Here is a 24,739-nt window from a genome sequence, read left to right on the forward strand (position 1 = left end):
AATGAACTTAAATAAGTAACTTAGGAATGTTGTGTAAAGCCATTACTGCCCTCTGGTGATATCACAATTGGCTTCATTCATGCACATTTTGCCACCTAAGAGTTAACTTTAACAAATTAAATACTTTTAATATTAAGCAACGATGAACTGGTATTTAAGGATTTCATGTCTCTTGCTTTGTTTCCATTTATTTTATTGACAGTATTCTGGCCTCAATGAAAAGGAACATTGATTTGTGAACTATAACGGTATGGTATCACAGTGGTTGTGTAAGTGGGTTAATAACCCAGAGGCCTGGCCAAATAATTCAGAGACATCAAGTTCAAATCTCACAATGGCAGCAGGACAATTAAAATTCAGTTAATTAAATGATTCAAGAATAAACCGTTAGTATTCAAAATGGTGACCCTAAAGCTACCAATTGTTACAAAAACCCATCTGGTTCACTACTGTCCTTTACGAAAAGAAATTGGATGTCCTTACCTGATCTGGCCCATCTTCTTCTTAGGCAGTCCCTCGGGGTTGAGGATGATTTGCTTCCACAGTAAAAATGAGTTTCCAGGTGACTGAAGTATCCAATGCACAGCCTAACGTCTCTAAACACAGGTGGGGCAGACAGTGGTAGGGGAAACGGGTGGGTGAGGTGCCCGGGTTGCCACGCGCTCCTTTTGCTGTTGACGCATGGCTTCAGCTAACCCTTGGCGATGAGGTTCACAGTGTTCAGCTCCTTCCCGCTTGCTTTATCTCCACTTCAGGCAATCTTGGGCTAGGGATTCCCAGATGTTGGTGGGAATGTTGCACTTTTTCAAGGAGGCTTTGAGGGTGTCCTTGAAGCATTTCCCCTGCCCTCCTGGGGCTTGCTTGCCATGTTGAAGCTCCAAGTGGAGTGCTTGTTTCGGGAGTCTCCTGTCAGGCATGTGGATGATGTGGCCCACCCAGCGGAGCTGATCAAGTGTGGTCAATGCTTCAATGCCGGGGATGTTGGTCTGAGTGAGAACACTGACATTGGTGCGCCTATCCTCCCAATGGATTTGCAGGATCTTGCCAAGGCAGCGCTGGTGGTACTTCTCAAGAGTTTGGAGGTGCCTGCTGTACATGGCCCATGTCTCTGAGCCATATAGGAGGATGGATATCACTACTGCTCTGTAGACCATGGGCTTGGTGCCAGGTTTGAGGCGCTGGACTTCTAACACTCTCTTCCTCGGGTGGCTGAAGGCTGCGCTGGCACACCGAAGGCAGTGTTGAACCTTGTCGTCGATGTCTGTCCTCATTGACAATAGGCTCCCAAGATATGGAAAATGGTCCATGTTGCCCAAGGCCTCATTGTGGATTTTGATAACCCAGGAGAGCTGGGGGTGGGGTGGGGCACTGCAATATGGAGGGGGCAGGTTTGTCTTATGGATATTTGGTGTAAGGCCCATGGTCTTGTATGCCTGGCCCATATGTGACTCCAGACCCACAACAATGTGGTTGACTCTTAATTGCCCTGGCCGAGTGAGCCAGTTAGTTGCATCCAAACCACTAGCATAAACTGGCACCTGCTGACTGCAGTGATTTAAGAAGGCAGCTTACCATCACCTTCTCAAGGGCAATTAGGATGATCAACAAATGATGGCCTTGCTAATGATTTCCATACTGTGTGAATGAATACATTTTAAAACGTGCTTTCTCCGATTTTTGAACCACATTCCTCAATATGTCCTTTTATTTACTAAAGACAGATTCACCTCACAACACATTTATTTATTTACAGGCCTGGAAATTATCAGATACGAGCTAAAGTCAGTGAAAACTCTGAGTATCAAGGTTTAATATCGTTTCGAGTTCAGAGCTATGGTGAGTTTGCAGTTAATTTGGTTACCGCAGTAATTGGTACTAACTGAGTTGCCTCACCCGGGCCTGACTTTTTCTTTTGATTTATTCATTCATGGGATGTGGGCATCGCTGGCTAGGCCAGCATTCATCACCCACCCCTGATTTCCCTTGGGAAGATGGTGTTGAGCTGCTGTCTTGAACCGCTGCAGTCCATGAAACTTATGTAACTCCATAGTTATGGGAAGGGATGTTCATTGAGCCTCCTCTCCTTCAATTAGTTGTTTAATTGTCCACTAAAGTTCAGGGCTAGAAATGGCAGGGCAGGAACTCTTTAATCTGATCCCTTGGTTGTGGGATTGCTTTATTCTGTCTATCACATGCTGCTTCCACTGTTTAGCATGCATGGAGTCCTGTGTTCTAGCTTCATCTCATTTTCAGGTCCAACTGGGTGCTGCTTCTGGCATGCTGGCCGGCACTCCCCATTGAACCAAGGTTGAGTGAGAGATACGTCAGGCCATGAGGTTACAGATTCTGGTTGAATACAATTTTGCTGCTGATGGGGCACAACACCTTACCAATGCCCAATTTTGAGCTGCAGAGACTATTCATGGTTTCGCCTGTGTGATGATGTTGGACAATGAGCATTTCAGATCGCCAACTCTGTAGTTTATATGTTGAATGTTATCATTAATGCCAAGGCATTAGCCCAAGGGGGGAAAAAAAAACATGAGTGGGATTTTCCAGTGTATATCTTTGGTTTTCAATTGGCTTCTAATTTTGCATTGGGTGGTAATAACTTACCTTGGAAGAATGACCCTGTTTGTGGGAAGGGTATGGGGAAGCAATTCTACTAAAAATCTCCACCTCTTTTTATTTTGGCCGCATTTGTTGCCACAGCACAGGAACTGTTACACCTGTCCACTCGGCACCCACTCCATCTGCTGGCCCAGTCGCTGTTTCTTCCACCGTCATTATTTTCCTCCCGAAAACAGTTTTGGATAGCGAGAAAACCATCTCTCATTGATGCTAGATAATTAACATGAAGCCTATTTAAATAGCTGCAGATCTGTCACGACCCATGTGGTTGGCATTTTCCATTCCTGGATCGCAGGTGGAATATTATTATCCAGCAACTGCTGCTCCACCTGACCCCTTGATAATAAGGTTATCGAGTCACATCGACCTCTCGCTCAGCAAGGCAAAGTCCCAGCCCAGCTTTGAATGGTGCCAAACCACCCTCCCCCTTGAACATTTCCAGAGACACACTGCCTACTGCCCAACATCTCTATTTCCTACCAGACAGCAGCACTCCTCCCTACCCCCGCCACACCACACTCCATAGTTGATGTCAAGCCCCAGGAACACCCACTCCAGTCACACACCCTGCCCCAGTCACAAGTTGTCAGTGCTGTAACCACCCTTTCACCTCTGCCCGATTTCACAAGATCAATTTTAATGTAACGCACATACCAACATACGAGTTAGGAGCAAGAGTAGGCCACTCAGCCCCTTGAGCCTGCTCCGCCATTCAATAAGATCATGGATGATCTGCATGTAACCTCAACCCCACATTCCTGCCTACCCCCGATAACCTTTCACCTGCATGTTAATCAAGAATCTGTCTAGCTCTGCCTTAAAAATATTAAAAGACTCTGCTTCCACTGCCTTTTTAGGAAGAGAGTTCCAAAGGCTCACGACCCTCTGAGAGAAAAAAAATTCTTGTCACCTCTGTCTTAAAAGGGTGACCCCTTATTTTTAAACAGTGGTCCTAGTTCTAGATTCTCCCACAAGAGGAAACATCCCTTGCACATCCACCCTGTCAAGGCCCCTCAGGATCTTAAACGTTTCAATTAAGTCGCTTCTTACTCTTCTAAATTCCAGTGGATACAAGCCTAACCTGTCCAAGCTTTCTCATAAGACAACTTGCCCATTCCTGGTATTAGTCTAGTAAACATTCTCTGAACTGCATCTAACATATTTACATCTTTAAATAAGGAGATCAGTGCTGTACACAATATTCCAGATGTGGTCTCACCAATGCCCTGTAAAATTTAAGCATAACCTCCCTACTTTTGTAATCAACTCCCCTCACAATAAATGGTAACATTCTATTAGCTTTCCTAATTACCTGCTGTACCTGCATACTAACCTTTTGTGATTCATGCACTTGGACACCCAGATCCATCTGAATCTCAGAGCTCTGCAATTCCTCACCATTTAGATAATATACTTCCTTTTTATTCTTCCTGCCAAAATGGACAATTTCACATTTGCCCACATTATACTCACTTAGCTTACTCACTCACTTAACCTATCTGTGTCACTTTGTAGCTTCCTTACATCCTCTTCACAATTTACTTTCCTAACTATATTTGTGTCGTTAGTAAATTTAGCCACCATTCTTTCGGTCCCTTCACCCACGTCATTTATATAAATTGTAAAAAGTTGAGGCCCCAGCACTATTCCCTGTGACTCACCACTCATTACATCTTGCCAGCCAGAAAAAGACCCATTATGCCTACTCTCTGCTTCCTGTTAGCTAGCCAATCTTCTATCCATGCCAGTACGTTACCCCCTACACCATGAGCTTTTATTTTCTGCAATAACCTTTGACGTGGCACTTTATCAAATGCCTTCTGGAAATCTAAGCACAGCACATCCACAGTTTCCCTTTCTCCACAGCACATAAGACTCCTTCAAAGAAGTTGAATTTCCCTCTTACCACCTGTCTGTAAACAGAAAGGTGTTTTGAATAATAAATTAGTTAAACATGGTTTCCCTTTTACAAAACCATGTTGACTCTGTCTGATTGCCTTGAATTTTTCTGTCTCCCTCCCTTTTTGAATAAAGGAGTTATATTTGCTATTTTCCAATCTAATGGAACCTTCACCGAATCTACAGAATTTTGGAAAATTAAAACCAGTGCATCAACTACCTCACTAGCCACTTCTTTCAAGATCTTAGCGTGAAGTTCAACTGGACCTGGGCTCTTGTCAGCCTGCAGCCCTAACAATTTGCTCAATACCACTTCCCTGGTGATTGTAATTTTCCTTGAGTTCCTCTCTCCCTTCCATTTCCTGATTTGCAGTTATTTCTGGGATGTTACTTATGTTCTCTATAGTGAAGACCGAAGCAAAATACTTGTTTAATTTGTCTGTCATCTCCCTACTTTCCGTTATCAATTCCCCAGACGCACTCTCTATAGGACCGATGTTCACTTTGTTGACTTTATCTTATTTAAACATCTATAGAAACTCTTACTATCCATCCTTATATTACTAGCCTTCTCTCATACTCTAATTTTTCCCTCCTTATTAATCTTTTTGTTGTTCTTGCTGTCCTTTATATTCTTTCCAATCTTCTGACCTGCCATCTGTCTTTGCGTAATTATATGCTTTACCTTGAAGTTTGATACTGTCCTTAACTTTTTAGTTAACCACGGATGGCGGGCTCTCCCCTTGGAATTTTTCTTTCTCATTGGAATGTGTATTCAGAAAGCCCTTTAAATGTCTGCCACTGAACTTCTATTGACATATCCCTTGATCTCAGAATTACCTGGAAAAACTCAGCAGGTCTGGCAGCAACAGTTCTGTTGAAGGGTCATGAGGACTCGAAACGTCAACTCTTTTCTTCTCCGTCCAATGCTGCCAGACCTGCTGAGTTTTTCCAGGTAATTCTGTTTTTGTTTTGGATTTCCAGCATCCGCAGTTTTTTGTTTTTATCCCTTAATCTCATTTGCCTGTCACTTTAGCTAGCCCTGCTTTCATGCCCTCATAATTGCCTTTATTTAAGTTTAAAAGACTGGTCTTGGATGCATTCGTTTCTCCCTCAAAATGAATGTAAAATTCAATCATATTATGATTGCTGCTACCTAGGGGTGCCTTTACTAGGAGGTTATCAATTAATCCTATCTCATTGCTCAATACCAGGTCTAGTCTAGTCTGCTCCCTAGTTGGCTCCAGAATGTGCTCTTCTAAGAAACTATCCTGAAAACATCCTATGAACTCCTCATCTATGTTACCTTTGCCCATCTGATTTTTCCAGTTTTTATGTATATTAAAATCCTCAATGATTATTGCTGTACCTTTCAGGCAAACTCCCATTATCTCTTCTTTTATATTCTGTCCTACTGTGTAGTTACAATTAGGAGGCCTGTACACCACTTCCATAAGTGACTTCTTGCATTTATCATTCTTCATCTCAACCCAAACCGCTTCTACATCCTGGTTTCCTGAACCTAGGTCAGTTGTGCTAATACCAACATTAATTAACAGAGCCACCCCTCCACCTTTTCCTAACTTCCTGTCCTTCCTAAATGTCACACACCCTTCAATATTCAGGTCCCAACCTATGTCATCCTGTAGCCATGTATCTATAATGGCTATCAGATTGTATTTATTTATTTCTATTTGCGCTATCAGTTCAGCTGCTTTGTTTTGAATGCTATGTGCATTTAGATACAGAGCTTTAGTTTTGTCCTTTTATTATTTTTATAGTGTCTAGCCTTATCTGCTGACTTATTCATCGAATCATACACTCTGTCCCTTTCTGTCACAGCCGGTTTAACATTTCCCATATTAATACCTGTCTCTCTTGCCTTGTATCTACTCTTTGGTTTACCACATCTTCCCAAATTTGATCCTTAGGCTCACTATTCAGTTTAAAACCCTCTCTACTTCCTTAGTTAGGCAGCTCACGAGAGCACCAGCCCCAGCACGGTTCAGGTATAGACTGTCCCAACTATGCAGATGCCACTTTCCCCAGTACTGGTGCCAGTGCCCCACAAACCAGAACTCACTTCTCCCACACCAGTCTTAAATTCACGCATTCATTTCTCTAATCTTATTTGTCCTAAGCCAATTTGCTCACGTGGCTCAGGTAATAATCCAGAAATTATTACCTTTGAGGTTCTGCTTCTTAATTTGGTGCCTCACTGGTCATACTGACTATGCAGAGCCTCCTTCCCCATCCTGCCTATGTCGTTGCTACCTACATGGACCATGAGCACTGGATTCTCCTGTCCCATTGCAAGTTCTTCTCCAGCGCTGAGCAGATGTGCTGAACCCTGGCACCGGGCAGGCATCAAAGCCATCTGGACTCTCGCTCTTTGCTACAGGGAACAGTGTCAATCTCCCTTATTATGCTATCCCCTGCTACCACTACATTCCTTTATGCTCCCCCCCACTTGGATGGCTTCCTGTACCACGCTGCCATGGTCAGTTTGCTCATCCACCCCTGCAGCCCCTGCACTCATCCAAACAAGCTGAGAGAACCTCAAACCTGTTAGACAATTGTAGAGGCTCACACTCCTGCACACCTGCCCTTTGAGTCCCCTTACCTGCCTCACTTGCAGCCATACCCTCCTGTTCCTGGCTACTGACCGAATCAGAAGACCCTATTCTAAGTGGTGTGACTGCCTCCTGGTGTAAAGCATCCAGGTAACTTTCCCCCTCCCTGACGTGTCACAGAGTCTGCAGCTCAGCCTCCAGCTCAATGACCCTGAGCGTAAGCTCCTCAAGCCGCAAACATTTACTGCAGACGTGTTTGCCCTGGATCACAATGTTACCTATGAGCTCCCATATGCTGCAGCCTTGACAAATCACCTGTCCTGCCATCCTTAATGTGTTTTAAATAATTACTTAATTATCTTAATTGCTTATTTAATGTTGCTTTCTTATATGTTTGATTAACTTTACCATCAAATTATGTGCTATTTTAAACCTTAGGGATAGAATAGAACTTACCCACTTAACAGATACTCACCAAACAGCTAGCTCCTTTTCCTGTAGTAGAGCAAGAACCAAATTCTGTGGGGTGAGAAAGATAGAAAGAGGAAACGAACAACTCCTTCCCCCGACTCCCCTCTCACCAAACTCCAAGTCTTCGCTCAGTTAATCAGCTGCACTCCATTTGCCAAGGCTGCACTAAAGAACCCTGAACTTATAGTAAACCGAACTGGGGCTACAGTAACCAGATTCAACCAGTTAGCTAATTAACTACTCAGCTTCTGCATCTGAGAGTGAGTTTACACTGTCTAAACTGCAAGAAAGAAAGAACTTAGCCTGCATACACAGTACATTCCAGTTACTGCTAATTACAGACTAGACTAGATTTTAAGATCAAAATTTAAGAACAAAATTAACACTTAAAACTCTTCTTTCACCAAACTCCAAAGTCTTCACTCAGTTTGTCAGGTGTACTCTGTTTGATCTATCCGTGGAAAATGGATCTAATTGAGTGCATCGCAAGTTTAATGCTCCGACCGATTTTACTCTTTCTTGCAGTCCGAACAATGTGTCATCAGGTGGGATGTAAATCCAGCCAACATTCCATTGAATCCCATCTGTTTACCCTAGTGAATGCAGGAAAAAAAAAACAATTAAGATCAGGAGTGGGAATCAGACAAGATATTTCTACATTTTCAAACCAATACCTGACAATAACACACCCTAACTAATTAATTACAAAATAACTCAAAAATATTTATATTGTTATTGGAGAAGTGAATTGTCATTCGAAAAATGAAATGATTCAACATCACACTTCAATTTAGTTTTAAAGATATATATATATATATATATATATATATACACACACACATATATATATAATTATTAATTCTGACACTTCAACTGTTGTTTTGCATGACATCTATTTTAGTTTGACTGATTCATTTCTACAGAGTTCCCCAAATTTGATGTGAGGATATTCCCAGATCCTTGGTATTACGTGGTGACTGATAAGAACTTCCCATTCACAATACAAGTGCCGTAAGTAATGAATTATCCTATTGTACACATAGGCACGGATAGATTTTGTTTTGACATATGAGGAAAAATAACTGCTAACAATTACAAGGTGTCTTTAGTTTAACAAAATGCCTCAAGATACTTCACCAAAGATCAGGGAAAAGGGCGAGAACAGGGACGAGACAGTGAAAGGTTTGATTAAATATCTAGATTTTTGAGTCACTTTTGAAAGTGGGAAGAATGTTGCTTTATGGTAGAAGGCATTATGTTGGGTTTATATAGGATTTGTCATTTAACTCTACTTTAGGGGTATTGTGGATATTTTCATATATTGCTGTTGCCCTTATGTGTTATGGATGTCCAGGGTATTTAAGGTGAATTCTTTCTCAACATTAAATGAAATGCATTATCACTGTTAGTACTGCCTTCAGCTTTGTGAATTCATGTAAAGGATAAAGGACTTAACCAACATAGAACAGCTGAACAAGTGGCCTAGTGACAAAGGCGTTGGCCTGATACCAGTGCTTTTCAGTTAGCTATGCCGCATTACCTACATTTCTAATTCAGGAGAATGCTTCGCCAAATTGCAATAAATAATAGATGCAATGCTAGTCACAACCAGCTTTCTAAAATTTAATAGATGGTGGATTTACTGAGTAAGTATAGAATGTAAAAAAATTCTTCAAATCATTTGGGTCAAAGTTATTGTAAGATTTAGTGTTTTCCTTCTCCTCTCGTACAGGAGAAATAGCATTAAAAATTACATCTTGACAAGATATAGATTGTTTGCCAGATTATTTAATATATTTGTTTGTGAATTGTGGGTGTCACTGCCAAGGTCACCATTTGTTGCCCATTCCTAATTGCCCTTGAGAGCAGTTAAGACCCAACCACATTGCTGTAGGTTTGGAGTGACACGTAGGCCAGGCTGGGTAAGGATGGCAGATTTCCTTCCGTAAAGGACATTAGATGGGTTTTTTTACGACAATCATTCATGGGCACTTTTACTGAGGCCAGCTTTCAATTCCAGATTTTTTTTAAAATTAAGTTTATATTCCACCAGCTGCCATAGTGGGATTTAAACCCAGGTTCCCAGAACATTCGACTTAGCTTCTAGATTACTAGTGCAATTATGTTGCCATGATGCCACCACTTGCTCTTTACTAAATCTGATGTTCAAACAATTCAGTCAACTCTGTACAGTCACTTCTCACTCTATTTGTTTTCCTTGCAGTGATAAATTAGATAATGATCTTCATGGTAATGTGACATTTGGGATGCGCACAACTTCTGGTGACAGGATCCCCTTACCACAGCTACGTCAAGTGCACCATGTAAGTAAGCGACGTTCTGGTTTCTGCAAGACGTGTCAATCAACTATGCATGGGAAGTGCAAAAGCAGAAGTTCTACTACTAGGGATGGGCCATAAGTGCTGACCTTGCAAGTGACATCCACATTCCATGAATCAATAAAACAAAACTGAAGTCCCTCCACCCTAGTACTATTCTAGCAAATCTCATCTGAACCCTGCCCAAGGGCTCTTAAAATCTGCATAACTTCCTTACTTTTGTACTCTATGCTGCTATTTATCAAACCTAGGATCTCGTATATTTTCTGTTAGCAGCCTCATCAACTTGACTGCCACCTTCAAAGATGAGTATATAACACTTCCAAGTTTCTCTGTTCAGCACTCTTTTAATATTGTACCATGTAATTTCTTTCTTTCATCCTTTCTACCAAAACACTTATTATCCACATTACTTATCCACCACGTGCCTGCCATTTCACCAGTTTGTCTATGTCACCCTGAAGTTCTGCTTCTATTCTCCTCACCGTTTACTACATTTCCAAGCTTTGTGATGTCTGCATGCTTTGAAAATATGCCCTTTCTAGCCAGGTCCAGCTCAGTAATATCTATTAATAATATATAGAGGCCCCAATGTTGTTCTCTGTGGGGCAAAACTCTATACCTATCCTCCAGTCTGAAAAACAGTCATTCACCACTACTTTCTCCCTCTTAGTAAATTTCATACCCCTTTTAATCCCATGCACTTTAATTTTGCTGATCAGTCTATTAAGCGTCTCTTTATGAAGTGATGTTTGAAAGTCCAGTTGCACAACATCAAGTACATCACCTTCTTGAACCCCATCATTATTTTATGCAAGATTTCAATCATGTTTATTAGATATTTGCTCTAACAAATGCTGGCTTGCTGCCCTTTATAAAAGGAGTTGGTTATTAACTCTTTTGAAAGATGATCAGAAAACACGCAACCATTAACAACACACACAAATCAGTCATTAGTATTAACTGCAAATTTTAAATTGTGAAGTTTAGGTAGAAGTAAATAAGATCAGGGAATCGGGCAAGAACTCTTCGTTGACTATAGTCATACTTAGCACATAGAAAGATGGTTTTGTTTGTTGGAGGCCAACCATCTCAGCCCCAGGACATCACTGCAGGAGTTCCTCAAAGTACTGTCCTAGGCCCAACCACCTTCTGCTGCTTTATCAATGACCAGCCTCCATCATAAGATCAGAAGTGGGGACATTCGCTAATGATAGCACATTACTGAGTTCCATTCACAACTCCCCAGATACAGAAGCAGTCCATGCCAGCATGCACCAAGCCTTGGAAAACATTCAGGTTTGGGCTGTCAAGTGGCAAGTAATATTCATGCCACACAAGTGCCAAGCAATGATCATTCCCAACAAGAGAGAATCAACCGCCCTTGTTGACATCTAATGCCATTACCCTCGCTGATTCTCTCACCGTCAACATCCTGGGAGGTCATCATTGTCCAGAATCTTAACTAGGCCAGCTACATAAATACTGTGGCTACAGCCGCAGGTCAGAGGTTGGGTTTTCTGTGATGAGTGACTCACCTCCTGATCCCTGACTGAATGCAATGGGATACACTTCACTTGTCTGGATAAGGGCAGCACTCAGATCTGACACCAACCAGAACCAAACAACCCAAATAATTCACAAGCCATCTACCAGCTTAAGCATTCATTCTCTCCAACACCAATGCACAGTGACAGCAGTATGTAAAAGTTGCACTGCAGCAACCAGCCAAGGCTTCTTTGACAGCACCTCCCAAGCCCATGACCTCTATCACCTAGAAGAACAAAAACAACAGACGCATAGGAACATCACCACTGCAAGTTCCCTCCAAGTTGCATAATAACCTGACTTGGAAATATATTGCTGTTCCTTCATTGAATTAAAATGACACTGTAATTCCTGCCACCTACCAGAATGACATCAGTAACAGTTGAACATGCACAATCGGCCCGCACTGCGGCTGACGGTGCATGTGGAGCTGCTCCTCGCACCTTTCTGGTCAGCGGCAGGAGTTTAGACCTATCAAAGGCTATGTACTTCAATTCATCCCATCAATGACTATTGATCCCAATTCCCAACCTGTGATGGGATCATAATGTCAATGAGATTTTGAGTGCTGCCTCCTTAGGCTGGACCCAGTGTGTTATAACTTTGCATAGGGCGCTTCCTCATAGCTCAATTGTTAGACATTGACACTCTTGATCTCAGGGTCTTTATTCCAAGTCCTCCATTCAGCAATAGCTTTTTTTCCTAAATAAAGTCAAAATATTTTTTTTAATTGCCCTTCTAATCAAAAAGTGTGCTTAAACTAAATGTTACAATCAATTTTCCACTTCGGAAGTTGAAAATCTCATTTACTGAAATTTCCCGATTATTTATCATCATTTACTGAATTGTCAGAAGTGTGTTTTACAATCAGTTGCTAAATGATAGTAGCCTAAATACAAGAACTTACAATTAGTATGGGCTGCACAGGCCTAAAAATGGGTCACTTGAACTTTATTGTTAGTCTGTGTCATGTCTGTTTTAATGCATGCAACTGACACCCTGCCAATGACACTGAGACTGAAACTGAGCGTGTGCAGGAAGTGCTCCCTCTAGTGTTGCAACATAAATAAACATAGCCTTAAAATAATCATCTTGATTTCTACTTAGATACAGGATGGGACAGTTCGTGTCATTTTAAATTCAAGTGCTCTGATCAACAGCATAAGTCAGAATGGAGGGATGGACAAATTCAAGAGAGGCACTTTGTATATTGTAGCAGAGATTACAGATGAAAAAGGTGAGTAATCATCTGAATAGAGCTAAACATTTTGTTTATATTTTGAGTAATATTCAATGCTCCCCCACTGTCTCAGGTTTCTCACATTGCTTGGCCAACATTCAGTATTGCATAATCGTATGTTATCGCATATTGAAAAAAGTAATCTAATTACAGGAAAAACTGTGGCCATTGCCACCAGTCCCCAATGCAAACTCATTTCCTAATAGCCAACTCCATTCCTCTCCCTGGTCATTTTCTGATGATGAACCAGGCTGCTCATAACTTCAGCCTCCGATTTGACTGAATTGAACTGAATTCAACTAAAACTCTGCACCTTGGTCACATCTCACACCCCCAGCGCTCCCTCAGTCCTAACAGTAGAAATCAAGGTGATTTCTGCTGCAGAAACCTCCATCCATACTTCTGTTATCTCCAGACTCCACTATTACAATACCCTCCTGGCAGCCTCCCACCTTCCACCTTCTGTAATCTTGCCTCATCCAAAACTCTGCTGCCCATATCCTAGCTTTCATCAAGCTCTATTCACCCTGTGCCCCCTGATCTATATTGGCTCCCTGTAGGTTAATGTCTTGATTTTATAATGTGCATCGTTGTGTACAAATCCCTGCATGGCCTTATCCATCTTTATTTCTAAAAACCTCCTCTAACCCTTCAACCCTCTGAAAATTCTGCATTTCCCTTACTCTAACCTCTTGCACATCCCTGATTTCAATCGCCCCACCCTCATTGGTGTCTGTGCCTTGAGCTGCCTGTGCTCTAACCTGGGCAATTCCCTCCCTAAACCTCTCAGACTCTCTACTTCTCCCTCCTTCTTTAAGATGCTCCTTAAAATCTACCTCTTTAAACCAAGCTTTTGGTGATTCATTCTAATATCATGTTATGTAGCTTGTTGTCAAATTTTGGCTGACGACTGCTCCTGTCAAGCAACTTGGCACGTTTTACTGCATTAAAGGTGCTTTATATTTATATACGTAAGTTGTCATTGTTATTTTTCAAAGCAGGACATACTGAAGCCAAGGTGCTGGACAACATATCATTTCGTCAGTCACCCTATGACATTGACTTATCAGCCATCAAACCCTATTTTATACCCGGAGCTGCATTTCACCTCCTGGTACGTATGCATTAATTGTCAAGTGTTAGATGTGTGTGTGTGTGCACGCACGCCAAGTATACCTGGCTCATTCAGCCCACGGACCTGTATATAACTCATGCAGTTTGTATCAGTCCCTCACTGGAGGGTGCGTGTAGTGAGGAACATCAGGGGACTAACATGCATAAACCACTGATTTTATTAACACAGTGGCATTAACATAGGTAGGTTGATTCGTATGTGTATTTTCAGAGGCTTCTCATTAGCCACAAGAATTATTTTGTCATGCGTGTACATGTGCAGTCAACTGCATACCTTATGCTGCTTTAATATTGTATCTCTCTCCTACTTACGCACCTGAAGTGCCGAAACCTGTAGGACTACAGGCCAATTGCTGGAAAGTGGGATTAGGCTGGGTGGCTCGTTTTTTGGCCTGCACAGACATGCTGGGCAAAATGGCCTGCATCGTAAACTTCCTATGATTCTGTGTTTTGCAGGCTCTGTCACATGTACAGCATTAAATTTGCTCTATTCACAATCCTCACATGCCTCATCTCAAATATATATATATATATAAATATATATCAACTGCACCCATGCACCCCCCCCCCCCAACCCCATACAGATCTCACAGGGGTGCAATTTTACACGGTAGTGGGGGCTTCCCAGCCTCTCGTTGGGGGAGAGGGTGCAAACAAAGCAGAATCAGTCCACCACCCCCCACCCCCCCACTCTCCCCATTGTACCACACACCACTGTTTTCAGTGCTATTGAAGTCACTGGTGATTATTGGGTGGGGTAAATAGCTGGTGACAGGTGCGATAACACCCGCTTCACATCTCCTCCCATGTTCAGTTTCAACCCCCCTGCCCTGTCCCACCTCCCAACCAATTTACAGACCTTTTAGGCCTCCAGGTCAGATACAGATGAGGGAAATTTTAACTTAATCCGCCCTTTGGTAGGCTGGAGTGACCAGATACAACCCGCCTGATTTCACTCTCCACCAAAGTCAATGGCAAGCCAAATTGGGCAGAGTATAGATCTAGTGATGCACCCTGATCCTGTGGGTTTCTTCCCCTGGCCAGTTAAGTTAAAATTACCCCGACTCTCATGTCAGTCTACAGAATAGTAAATGAGAGGGAGGTGGCACATCAGTGCTGGAAATGGAAAAAAGCCATTTTGGTAAGGTCCTAGTTCCACTTGTTTTTGTTTTGCATACGGCTTCTTCCTGGTATCGATGCCCCTCTGTTTGGTTCTTATCATTTATTGTGAGAGGAATTGATTACAAAAGTAGGGAGGTTATGCTTCAGTTGTACAGGGCATTGGTGAGGCTACATCTGGAGTATTGTGTACAGTATTGGTCTCCTTATTTAAGGAAATATGTAAATGCATTAGAAGCAGTTCAGAGAAGGTTTCTTATACTAATACCAGGAATGGGCAGGTTGTCTTATGAGGAAAGGTTGGACAGGCTAGGCTTGTAACCACTAGAATTTAGAAGAGTAAGAGGTGGCTTGATTGAACCCTTTAAAATCCTGAGGGGTCTTGACAGGGTGGATGTGGAGAGGATATTTCCTCTTGTGGAAGAATCTAGAACTAGGGGTCACTGTTTAAAAATAAGGGGCCACTCATTTAAAACAGAGGTGAGGAGGAATATTTTCTCTCAGTGGGTCATGAATCGTTGGAACCCCCCTTCCTCAAAAGGCGGTGGAAGCAGAGTCTTTGAATATTTTTAAGCAGAGCTAGATAGATTCTTGATTAACAAAGGGGTGAAAGGTTATAGGGGATAGGCAGGAATGTGGGGTTGAGGTGACAATCAGATCAGCCATGATCTCATTGAATGGTGGAGCAGGCTCGAGGGACCGAGTGGCCTCCTCCTGCTCCTAATGCGTATGTTCGTATGCTTGCATGTTCAAAGCGGCAGAAGCCCATCATTTGTGTCTCTCTTGGTCTCAAGAGCATGCTTGCTTGGCAGAAGTGGGGATAGTACCTGATGCCGATTTCAAGTGCAACAGTGAATCGCTGGAGCGGGGTGATGCCAATTACTCTTTCCCAAAGTTGGCATTGGATAAGAACACCTGAAAAATGAGAGATGGTTCTGATATGGTGCAAAACAGGGCATCATGCTAGAAACACCGAGCAGTGCCACATCAGTGAGACGATAGACCCGGCAGGCTAATGTATCTGGTGGGCACCTTTCCTCAACACTGAACATTGATAGGAAGGCAGGGGTAGGAATATAAGCAGAGAGGAGGTAGGGGAAACAACTCCATTAGTTGCCAAGCGCATGGGACACTTTTAAAAAATTAATTCATGGGATGTAGGCTTTACTGGCTGGACCAGCATTTATTGTCCATCCCTAATTGCCCTTGAGAAGGTGATGGTGAGCTGCCTTCTTGAACCACTGCAGTCCATGTGGTGTGGGTACACCCACAGTGCTGTTAGGAAGGGAGTTCCAGGATTTTGACCCACCGACAGTGAAGGAACGACAATATACTTCAAAGTCAGGGTGGTGAGTGACTTGGAGGAGAACTTCTAGTCGGTGGTGTTCACACCTGCAGTAACGTAAGGAAGTAAACAAGATGGAAAGCTTGGGCAACTTGGCAGTCAACTTAAACAGGCTTGAAAATAGAACAGAGCTCAAAATCAGAAGTTACTGAAATCACTGTTCAGGCCAGACAGTTTCAGGGTTTCCAGGAGGAAGGTGAATTTGAGGAGATGTTTTTGAACCCACCTGGCCAGTTGAGAGACCGACCAGATTGAGAGTAATGTCAGTTTTAGGCCTTGCGCTGACTTCAATGGTGATTAAAATTGGGAGAAATGTCAAAGCAGCATTGCTCCCATCCCCTCCTCCTCCCCCATACCATTTGTTTCTGGACCCCAACTATAAGGACCCCCAAGCATCTCAAGTTGTCAGCTGTGGTTCTCTTGGTAGTATGCTAGTCTCTGCGTCAGGAGCTTGTGGGTTTAAGTCCCACTCTGGTACTTGACAACAAAAATCAAGGCTCAAACTCCAATGAAATATGGAGGGGTCACTAAACTATTGGGAGTGCCATCCTTCAGGCAATAATAATTGTATTTTTTTTAAGGTACACGTTCGTAACCCGAAGGCTGGTTTGCAGTGTGACTTTCACCAAAAATGCATATATAGACCAAGTAATCAGGTTAAAAATAGGCAACAATCATTTAGTAACAAAAATAGACAAACAAATTCAGATAACAGTGAAGCGGTAGTCAGGGTATTAAAGGAAGGGTCATGTTGAGATATTAAACTGGATTGCTAACCCAGTGACATTACCAAAATGCAACAGTCTCCCCAGGGAATTCTGCTCCTCCTTAAGGTGCAATGCCTGAAGAGGGAATTGGAGACCATAGAATTTCATCGGATTTGTCCATGATTATGCTTAGCAAAGTACCGCAGTGGCTTGCCTTCTTCAACATGGCTGATCAGGAAAATATCCCACTCCTTGTGCCTGCCATCAGGCATATTGGGAGGGTTTACGGGCTGATAATCAACTTGTTTGGCTGTGTTTTGAATGCACCTTCTATTGCCATCAAGTCCTGGCGAGGGACTTGAATCCAGAACTTCTAGGTCAGAGGTAGGGCCGCTATCACTGCACCACAAGACCCCTCCCCAGCAAATAGGAGGAGTAAATTTCTGAGACATTGGCAGCTCAAGGAGGCACTTGCACTTTTTCTTCTCTTTCTTTCCCCGTACTATTTTATTCTTTGTCATCGATTTGTCTTACAGATATCAGTGACCTATCCCGATGGCTCTCCTGCATCAGATGTACCTCTCAATGTATCATTAATTATTGCAGGGGAAAAGGTAGTGAACATTTCCAGTGAAGGACTGACTGACCAAATCGGCGAGCTAGGCTTTACCCTCAATGTTCCCTGGAATACGCAAGATATAAACATTAATGTAAGAGTTTGTTTCCAGTTTTCAAAAAAGATATTTGCTGATTTTGATAATTTAATGCATAACCAACAATTCTGTTCCAGTTTATGGTAAAATTTGGCCTGATTATAGCCCCTTCTCCCCACCCCCCTGACAAAACCAAATAATTGTCTTATCGGCTTACTATCTGGGTTGGGGGCTGGGGACCATCTGAGGGTGGGATTCTGTTCCACTGGTATTTGCCTCTTATTTCTGTACTCAAAAAGTTGGGACTGGTATTCCTTACCTCCATCCCTCACTGCGGACTTCGCTGCAGAGAGGCGCCCTTGTTATCCGATGGTTTTCCCCCAGTCTTGCCTGCATATGGGCAATTTTAACTGAAACCCAATCAGGAATTTAGCAAGAATATTTTTACCTATCACACTTGATTTCCTGACATCAATATTCTATTAATTTCTTTCTCTTGTGTGTATCTATCTTCCCTTCACTGCATCCTCATTATTCTCCCCAACTGATCCAAGTGGAAATGAGTTCCACATTCTCACCATTCTCTGGGTAAAGAAGTTTCCCATGAATTCCAGGTTGGATTTATTTGTGATTATCTTTCCTTTATGACTCCTGCTTTTGAATTCCTCTTAAAATGAAAAAAAAAAATCTTTCCGTCTACCCAAACGAACGCCTTTATATTTCAAAGGCTTCTATCAGGGCTCCTCTCAGTCTTCACTTTTCAAAGAGTTAAGTTTTCAGGGAATGTACAATTGTCACTCATTTTTCACTGGAGTGGGAATTGGCCTCTGGAGGTTCATCTGGAATACATTGCAACATAACATTCTCTCCTACAACCCAACCAGAGATCTTGGTGTTAGGCCAATGTAACATTATGTAAACCCTGTTGAAGTTTTGCTGGATTCCTGGTTGGATTTATTACCGCTACAATGTTCCAGTGAAGCCTGACGCAAACTGGAGGAACAGCACCTCATCTTCTAATTAGGCACTTCACATCCTTCTGGGCTTAACATACGAGTTCAACAACTTCAGGTCATGAACTATATACTCCATTTTGATATATTTTTTCCCAACCCTCCTCACCGTAGAGGGCCAGTCTGTAACTTGCTCTTATATTTTGCTGTCAGAGAGTGCTGACCCTTGTTTTGCTATTAACATATACTGCTATTTGATCTTTACACCACCATTAGTATCTGCCTTAGTTTTTGACACTATCATTACCACTCTCTTTGTCCTGTGCCCATGTCATCTTTGTCAAATCTCTCCTGAGGTCCTGCCTATACCTGACCTTCTATTTTGCTCCACCTGCTCCAACCCCTCTCTTCAACAGTAGAAAACCCATCATATTTCTACCTCTCTTCAGCTCTGAAGGGGAGTTATCTGGACACGAAACATTAACTCTGTTTCTCTCTCCATAGGTGCTGCCAGAGCTGCTGAGTTTTTCCAGCATTTTCTCTTTTTATTTGGATTAATTAGTGTCTGACCTATATTCATGGCCTCTGGTTTTGAATTCGACACAAGTGAAAAATCTTCTTTCTGCCTACCCATCCTAACCATCTTATAATTGCAAATACTTTATCAAGTCCCCACTCAGACCTCTCCTTTCCAGATATGAGGTGGGGCGTAGAATGGCAACTGATTTCTTTACACAGCTTCCAAGACAAATTCATATCCCGGTGATTGACTTTATATGTTGTTGCATTTAACAGTCACATGCCTGTCTGTTATCTCTACATTCTTCTGTTCCAAGAAGCATCTATTAATGTCCATTTGTCTATCTGTGCTACCATCCATCTCTCAATGCATCTATTAATGTCTGTCTACCCATCTAGATATACAGCCATCTCTTGACCCTATCTATTGCCTCTCCAGGTGGGTGTTGGGAACCATTCTACTGGGTATGAACAGATGCATAAAGCCGTGAAGAAATACTATTCTGCCAGCAAGAGGTACCTGCATATCAAGGTGCCACATGTTCTGTTGTATCCTGGAGACACGATCACTGTAAAACTGACAGCTATCAGCCAAGAGAGCATCCATAATGTCCAATACTACTATTATATGGTTAGTTTACAAAACTTTCATGAAAGGTTTCAAGGTGTAAGGCAGCCCTTAATCCACAAATAATGTGGACGATTACAGTACAAATTCAACAATTTTAATTTACATTGTGCCTTTACCACAGTAAAAACATCCCATGGCAACTCACAAGAACAATTATCAGACAAAGTCTGACACCCAGCCATATACCACCACTTTAAACATTCACTCCCTCCACCACCAATGCACAGTGGCAGCAGTGTGCACCATCTACAAGATGCACTGCAACAACTTGCCAAGGCTCCTTTGATAACACCTTCCAATCCTGCAACCCCTACCATCTAGAAGGACAAGAGCAGCAGATACATGGGAATGCCACCACTTGCAAGTTCCCCTCCACACACCATCCTGAATTGGAAATATATCATCAGTCCTTGACTTTTGTTGGATCAAATCCTTCAACTCCCTCCCTAACAGCACCTTGGGTGTACCTACACCACATGGACTGCAGCGGTTCAAGAAGGCAGCTCAAGGACAATGAGGGATGCTGGTCGGCCAGTGATGCACAGATGCTGCCTAAGAATAATAATAAAAAGCATGAAATCTTCAGTAAATAGCACCCGCAACTGAACAACAAAATAAGCCCACAGGAAGGTGGTCTAGGAGCAGGAGGCATACATTCAGCCTTTCTTTTCTCTTATTCATTCATGGGATGTGGGCTTCACCAGCAAGGCCAGTGTTTATTACCCATTCCTAGTTGCCCTTGAGAAGGTGGTGGTGAGATGCCTTCTTGAACAGCTGCAGTCCATGTGGTGTGGGTACACCCACGATCCTGCTTCTCAAGTTAATTAGATTGTTAATGATCTGCTCCTCAACTCCATCTCCCACATTGGTTCCATTGCTCTTGACACTATTAACCAACAAGAAAATGTTGAATTTTTCAGTTGATCCCCTGCTGCAACGGGTCGTTGAGAGAGAGAGAGAGAGTTTCAGGTTAACAATAACCTTTGTTTGAAGAAGTACCTCCTCACATCATTCCTGAATGACCTAGCTCCAATTTTACGGGGTATGGGTTCCCCGACCCGAGCAACTAGTTTCTCTCAATCTACCCTCTCATCTTCTTTTAACACCTCAGCCCCTTAAACTTCTATATTCAAAAGGAATACAAGCCTGGTATATGTAACATCAGCTTCATAATTTAAGCACCATATTTTTAGCACCAGTATCATTCTGGCGAACAGCACTGCACCCACCCCGAGAAAAACAGATCGTTCGTGAGCCGCGCTGTCCAGAATTTAATGCTGCACTCAAGATCCGGTCTGCCGAGGTAGAATAAATTCCACCCTTTTATAATCTTAATTGCCTGAATGTTCATATGCTTTTCCCAAGGACTGTATTCTGAATGTGTGCTTGCTCTGATTGCAGCTATATATTATTGTCAGGTGCTCAGCAAAAGCATAGTGCTGGATTTCAGGAGAGTCGAGTGGACGCCGGAGACCGAATTTGATCTTCCCATCACTCGAGACATGGTTCCTCATTTCCGCATTGTTGCATATTACATCCTAGTTGATAATGGCGGAGAGGAAATCATCGCAGACTCCTTACAGGTTGAAGTGGGGAGCTTATGCGATATTAAGGTTTGCCGCACACTTTTTTGTGATATATGTACCACGTTACATTCTTTGTAATCGACATTGATGCAATTTCTGCTGCAACCACAGTATTCCAATGACGTTCAACACAAGCTCAAGGAACAGCACTTCAACGTTCAACTTTACAGCCTTCTGGACTCAACATTGAGTTCAACAATTTTAGATCATAACCTCTGCTCCCATTTTTGTTTGTGTTTCTTTTCTGATTAGCTGTTCTTATTTCTCTTTCACTTCCTTGAGTTTGCACTGGGACAGCAGCTATTCACGACCCTCCCATTCATACCTCCTCTAGACACATCTTTGCGATCTTTACTTGTCCCGTTACCTCTCCTGGCCTTGCCCCAAATACACAAGTCCTAATCACGAGTATGTTCCCAAAAGAGCTGTGGTCCTCATACAGTTCGATGGGGGAACGCGCTGCACTCTGAAAGACAACCATTCACCACCACCCTCTGCTGTCTGTCTCACAGCCAATTTTGTACCCATGGGATCTACAGCTATTTGTAAGTTCAGAAGACTATTGCTGTCTCTTGTGACTCACAATCTGACTGCAATTTACAGTTTCAGGTGGATTCAGCATTCCACCAGCACGGGGAAGGTCATGAATTATTGTTAACAGTTCTGTCGGAGAGTCCAGCGGAAGTATTTGTGCAGGCGATGGATACCAGGCTTAAAGAACTAAATACACAGGACACTATCACCATGAGGAAGGTAATGGCTCATTAGGTAGCAATGGTTCTCATACATATTTGGAAACCAATAGATCCTAAGTTAATTAGTATTGTGAAATGTGTAGAAGATGAACTTCTGGCATCATGGGACTGTCACCTTAAGGAGAATAACCTTTCATTATAAAGAGATTGGAATATAAGAATTTAAAAAAAGCCTTGCTACCATTATATAGAGACTTTGTTTACATCACTCGTGGGGTATTTTGGTCTCTCTTCCTATGGAGGGATATACTTGCCCTAAAGGTAGTGTTACAAAAGCTCACTAAACTAATTCCTGGGATGAGGCCATTTTTTTTATTCATTCATGGGATGTGGGCATCACCTAACTGCCCTTGTTCAGAGGGCATTTAAGAGCCAATCACATTGCTGTGGGTCTTGAATCACATGTTGACCAGACCAGGTAAGCAGATTTCCTTCCCTTAAAGGCATTAGTGAACCAGATGGGTTTTTATCACAATCAATTCCAGATTTTTACTGCATTCCAATAGCACCATCTGCCGTGGCAGGATTCAAACCCTAGTCCCCAGAGCATTACCCTGGATCACTAGTCCAGTGACAATACCACTACACCATCGCCTCCCTTACCTTATCAGCCGTTGAGAAGATTAGGCCTATATTCTCCAGAATTTAGAAGAATCAGAACTGATCTAATTGAACCATGTAAAATTCTTAAGGGGCTGACAGGGTAGCTGCTGGGAAATAAAATTGTTTCCTCTGGCTGGGGGAATCTAGAACAAAGCATCACTGCCCCAGAATATTAGGACTGAGATGAGGAGAAATATCTTAACTTAAAGGGTTATGAATCTTTGGAACTCTGTAACCCAGAGAGCTGTGGAAGCCCAGACCTTAAAAATTTTCAAGGCAGCTGGTAGATAGATGTTTTGGATACAAAGGAAATTAAAGGATATGTATATGATGGGGAGAAGGTGGAGTTGAAGTAGATGATCAGCCACCATGTTGATTGGTGGAGCAGGCTCAAAGGGCTGAATGGTCCACACCAGTCCCTTTCTCTTATGTCCTAACATGCCACAGCACGGGGATAATTTTAATGTCAGCTGACAATGTAGAAACCAGAGATATAAAGTAGGCCACCGATTACAAGCCCTGCTTGACCCTCCTGAAGATCACAGGGGATGCATATGCGGCAGTCATTCAATCACATCCATTTTACACTCACTTGCCCTGAAGTTCCAATTACCCTCACAGTATTTAATGATGTTCAGTTAATTGCTCTGGTTCTTGAGATCAAGGCGAAATGACCATCTCCAAAAAAGGAGGATCTAACCATCTCCTCTTGACAAGTAATGGCATGACCATCGCTGAATTCCCCCAGCATTAAATTCCTGGGGTTAGTATTTACAAGAAACTGAACAGCACTAGCCATATACATACTGTGGCAAAACAAAGCATGCCTGAGGCTGGAAATTCTGTGTTGAGGAACTCATCTCCTGATCCTCCCCAAGCCTGTCCAGCATCGACAAAGTGCAAGCTGAGCTATAATGGAATACTCTCCACTTGCCTGGACAATCGTGGCTCCAACAACATTCAAGAGTCTCAAGGCCAGCCAGGAAAAAGCAGCCTACTTGATTGGCAGCCCATCCACCACCTTAAGCATTCACTCCCTCCTTCACATGTACCATAAACAAGGTGCAGTGCATCAAATTGTCAAGCCTCCTTTGACATCACCTTCCAAACCTGTAATCTCTACCACTGAGGAAGCCAAGTTCATCAAATCCTTGGGAACACCACCACCTTCAAGATCCTCTCCAAGCCGCACACCATCCTGACCAGAAACTATATCACTGTTGCTTCACTGTCACTGGGTTAAAATCCTGGAGCTCCCTTCCTGACAGCACCATGCATGTACCTACACCACATGGACTGCAGCAGTTCTAGAAAGTGGCTCACCCTTCTCAAGGCAATGAGGGGTGGGCAAAAAAATACTGCCCATGCTAGCGATGTTCATATTCTATGGAAAAAAAAATTAGAGTGGGCTTTATATTTTCCTGTTCCATACCTAATCCGTTTTAATTTAGGTGGTAATTTTAACCAAACCCACTGGGCATGAAACCCACAGAATCTGGTGGAAATCTAGTTTGACGTCTTGCCTAATAGTGAGTTTTATCTGGTGGGGTATCAAACCTGGCATTGCACCAGATCTTTATAACTTCCTGATGGGCAGGCTAGGTTAAAATTGGCCTGGATTCCTGAAGTTGGAAGTGTGCTATTCTCCAAAACGTTCTTACCTTAACGTGTAGAAAATGAAGATATATGCAGGGTCAAATACATGGCACAGTAACCCACTAGCACCGCTAATGGACTTATTCTGCATTTTCTTCCACTAAACAGGTCTTTGAAGATTTGAATTCTTATGATTTTGCATCATCACATGGAAGCGGGAATGATACTATAGGTGTCTTCCATGATTCTGGACTGTATCCTTTCTTCAACCTAAAGACAAAGCCTTCAGAATCCACAGGTAATGCATTGTAAATCACTCTAACACCAAAACTACCTGCTAATATATTGTTAATGAACCCACCAAATCTACCTGATAGTATATTGTTAATGAATCCACCAAACCTACCTTGTAAAATATTGTTGATGAATCCACCAAA

The 24,739-nt window shown here is 42.5% G+C and overlaps 1 protein-coding gene across 2 annotated transcripts in view; it reads left to right on the forward strand.

Moving 5' to 3' along the window:
* LOC144695786 (complement C3-like) overlaps window positions 1–24,739 on the forward strand; it is a 67,565-nt gene that overhangs the window by 15,039 nt on the left and 27,787 nt on the right. The window contains exons 6-15 of one of the 2 annotated variants that reach the window (XM_078566769.1): window positions 1,754–1,836; window positions 8,498–8,585; window positions 9,799–9,898; window positions 12,569–12,698; window positions 13,700–13,815; window positions 17,543–17,716; window positions 19,571–19,762; window positions 21,181–21,375; window positions 21,952–22,101; window positions 24,471–24,600. In XM_078566769.1, coding sequence (XP_078422895.1) covers window positions 1,754–1,836; window positions 8,498–8,585; window positions 9,799–9,898; window positions 12,569–12,698; window positions 13,700–13,815; window positions 17,543–17,716; window positions 19,571–19,762; window positions 21,181–21,375; window positions 21,952–22,101; window positions 24,471–24,600 — 1,358 coding nt within the window. The remainder of the gene's footprint in view (window positions 1–1,753; window positions 1,837–8,497; window positions 8,586–9,798; window positions 9,899–12,568; window positions 12,699–13,699; window positions 13,816–17,542; window positions 17,717–19,570; window positions 19,763–21,180; window positions 21,376–21,951; window positions 22,102–24,470; window positions 24,601–24,739) is intronic. The other variant, XM_078566770.1, reaches the window with a different exon arrangement.

Source organism: Cetorhinus maximus, chromosome 21, assembly GCF_964194155.1.
Source record: "Cetorhinus maximus chromosome 21, sCetMax3.hap1.1, whole genome shotgun sequence".
In the NCBI taxonomy this organism is placed as follows: Eukaryota; Metazoa; Chordata; class Chondrichthyes; order Lamniformes; family Cetorhinidae; genus Cetorhinus; species Cetorhinus maximus.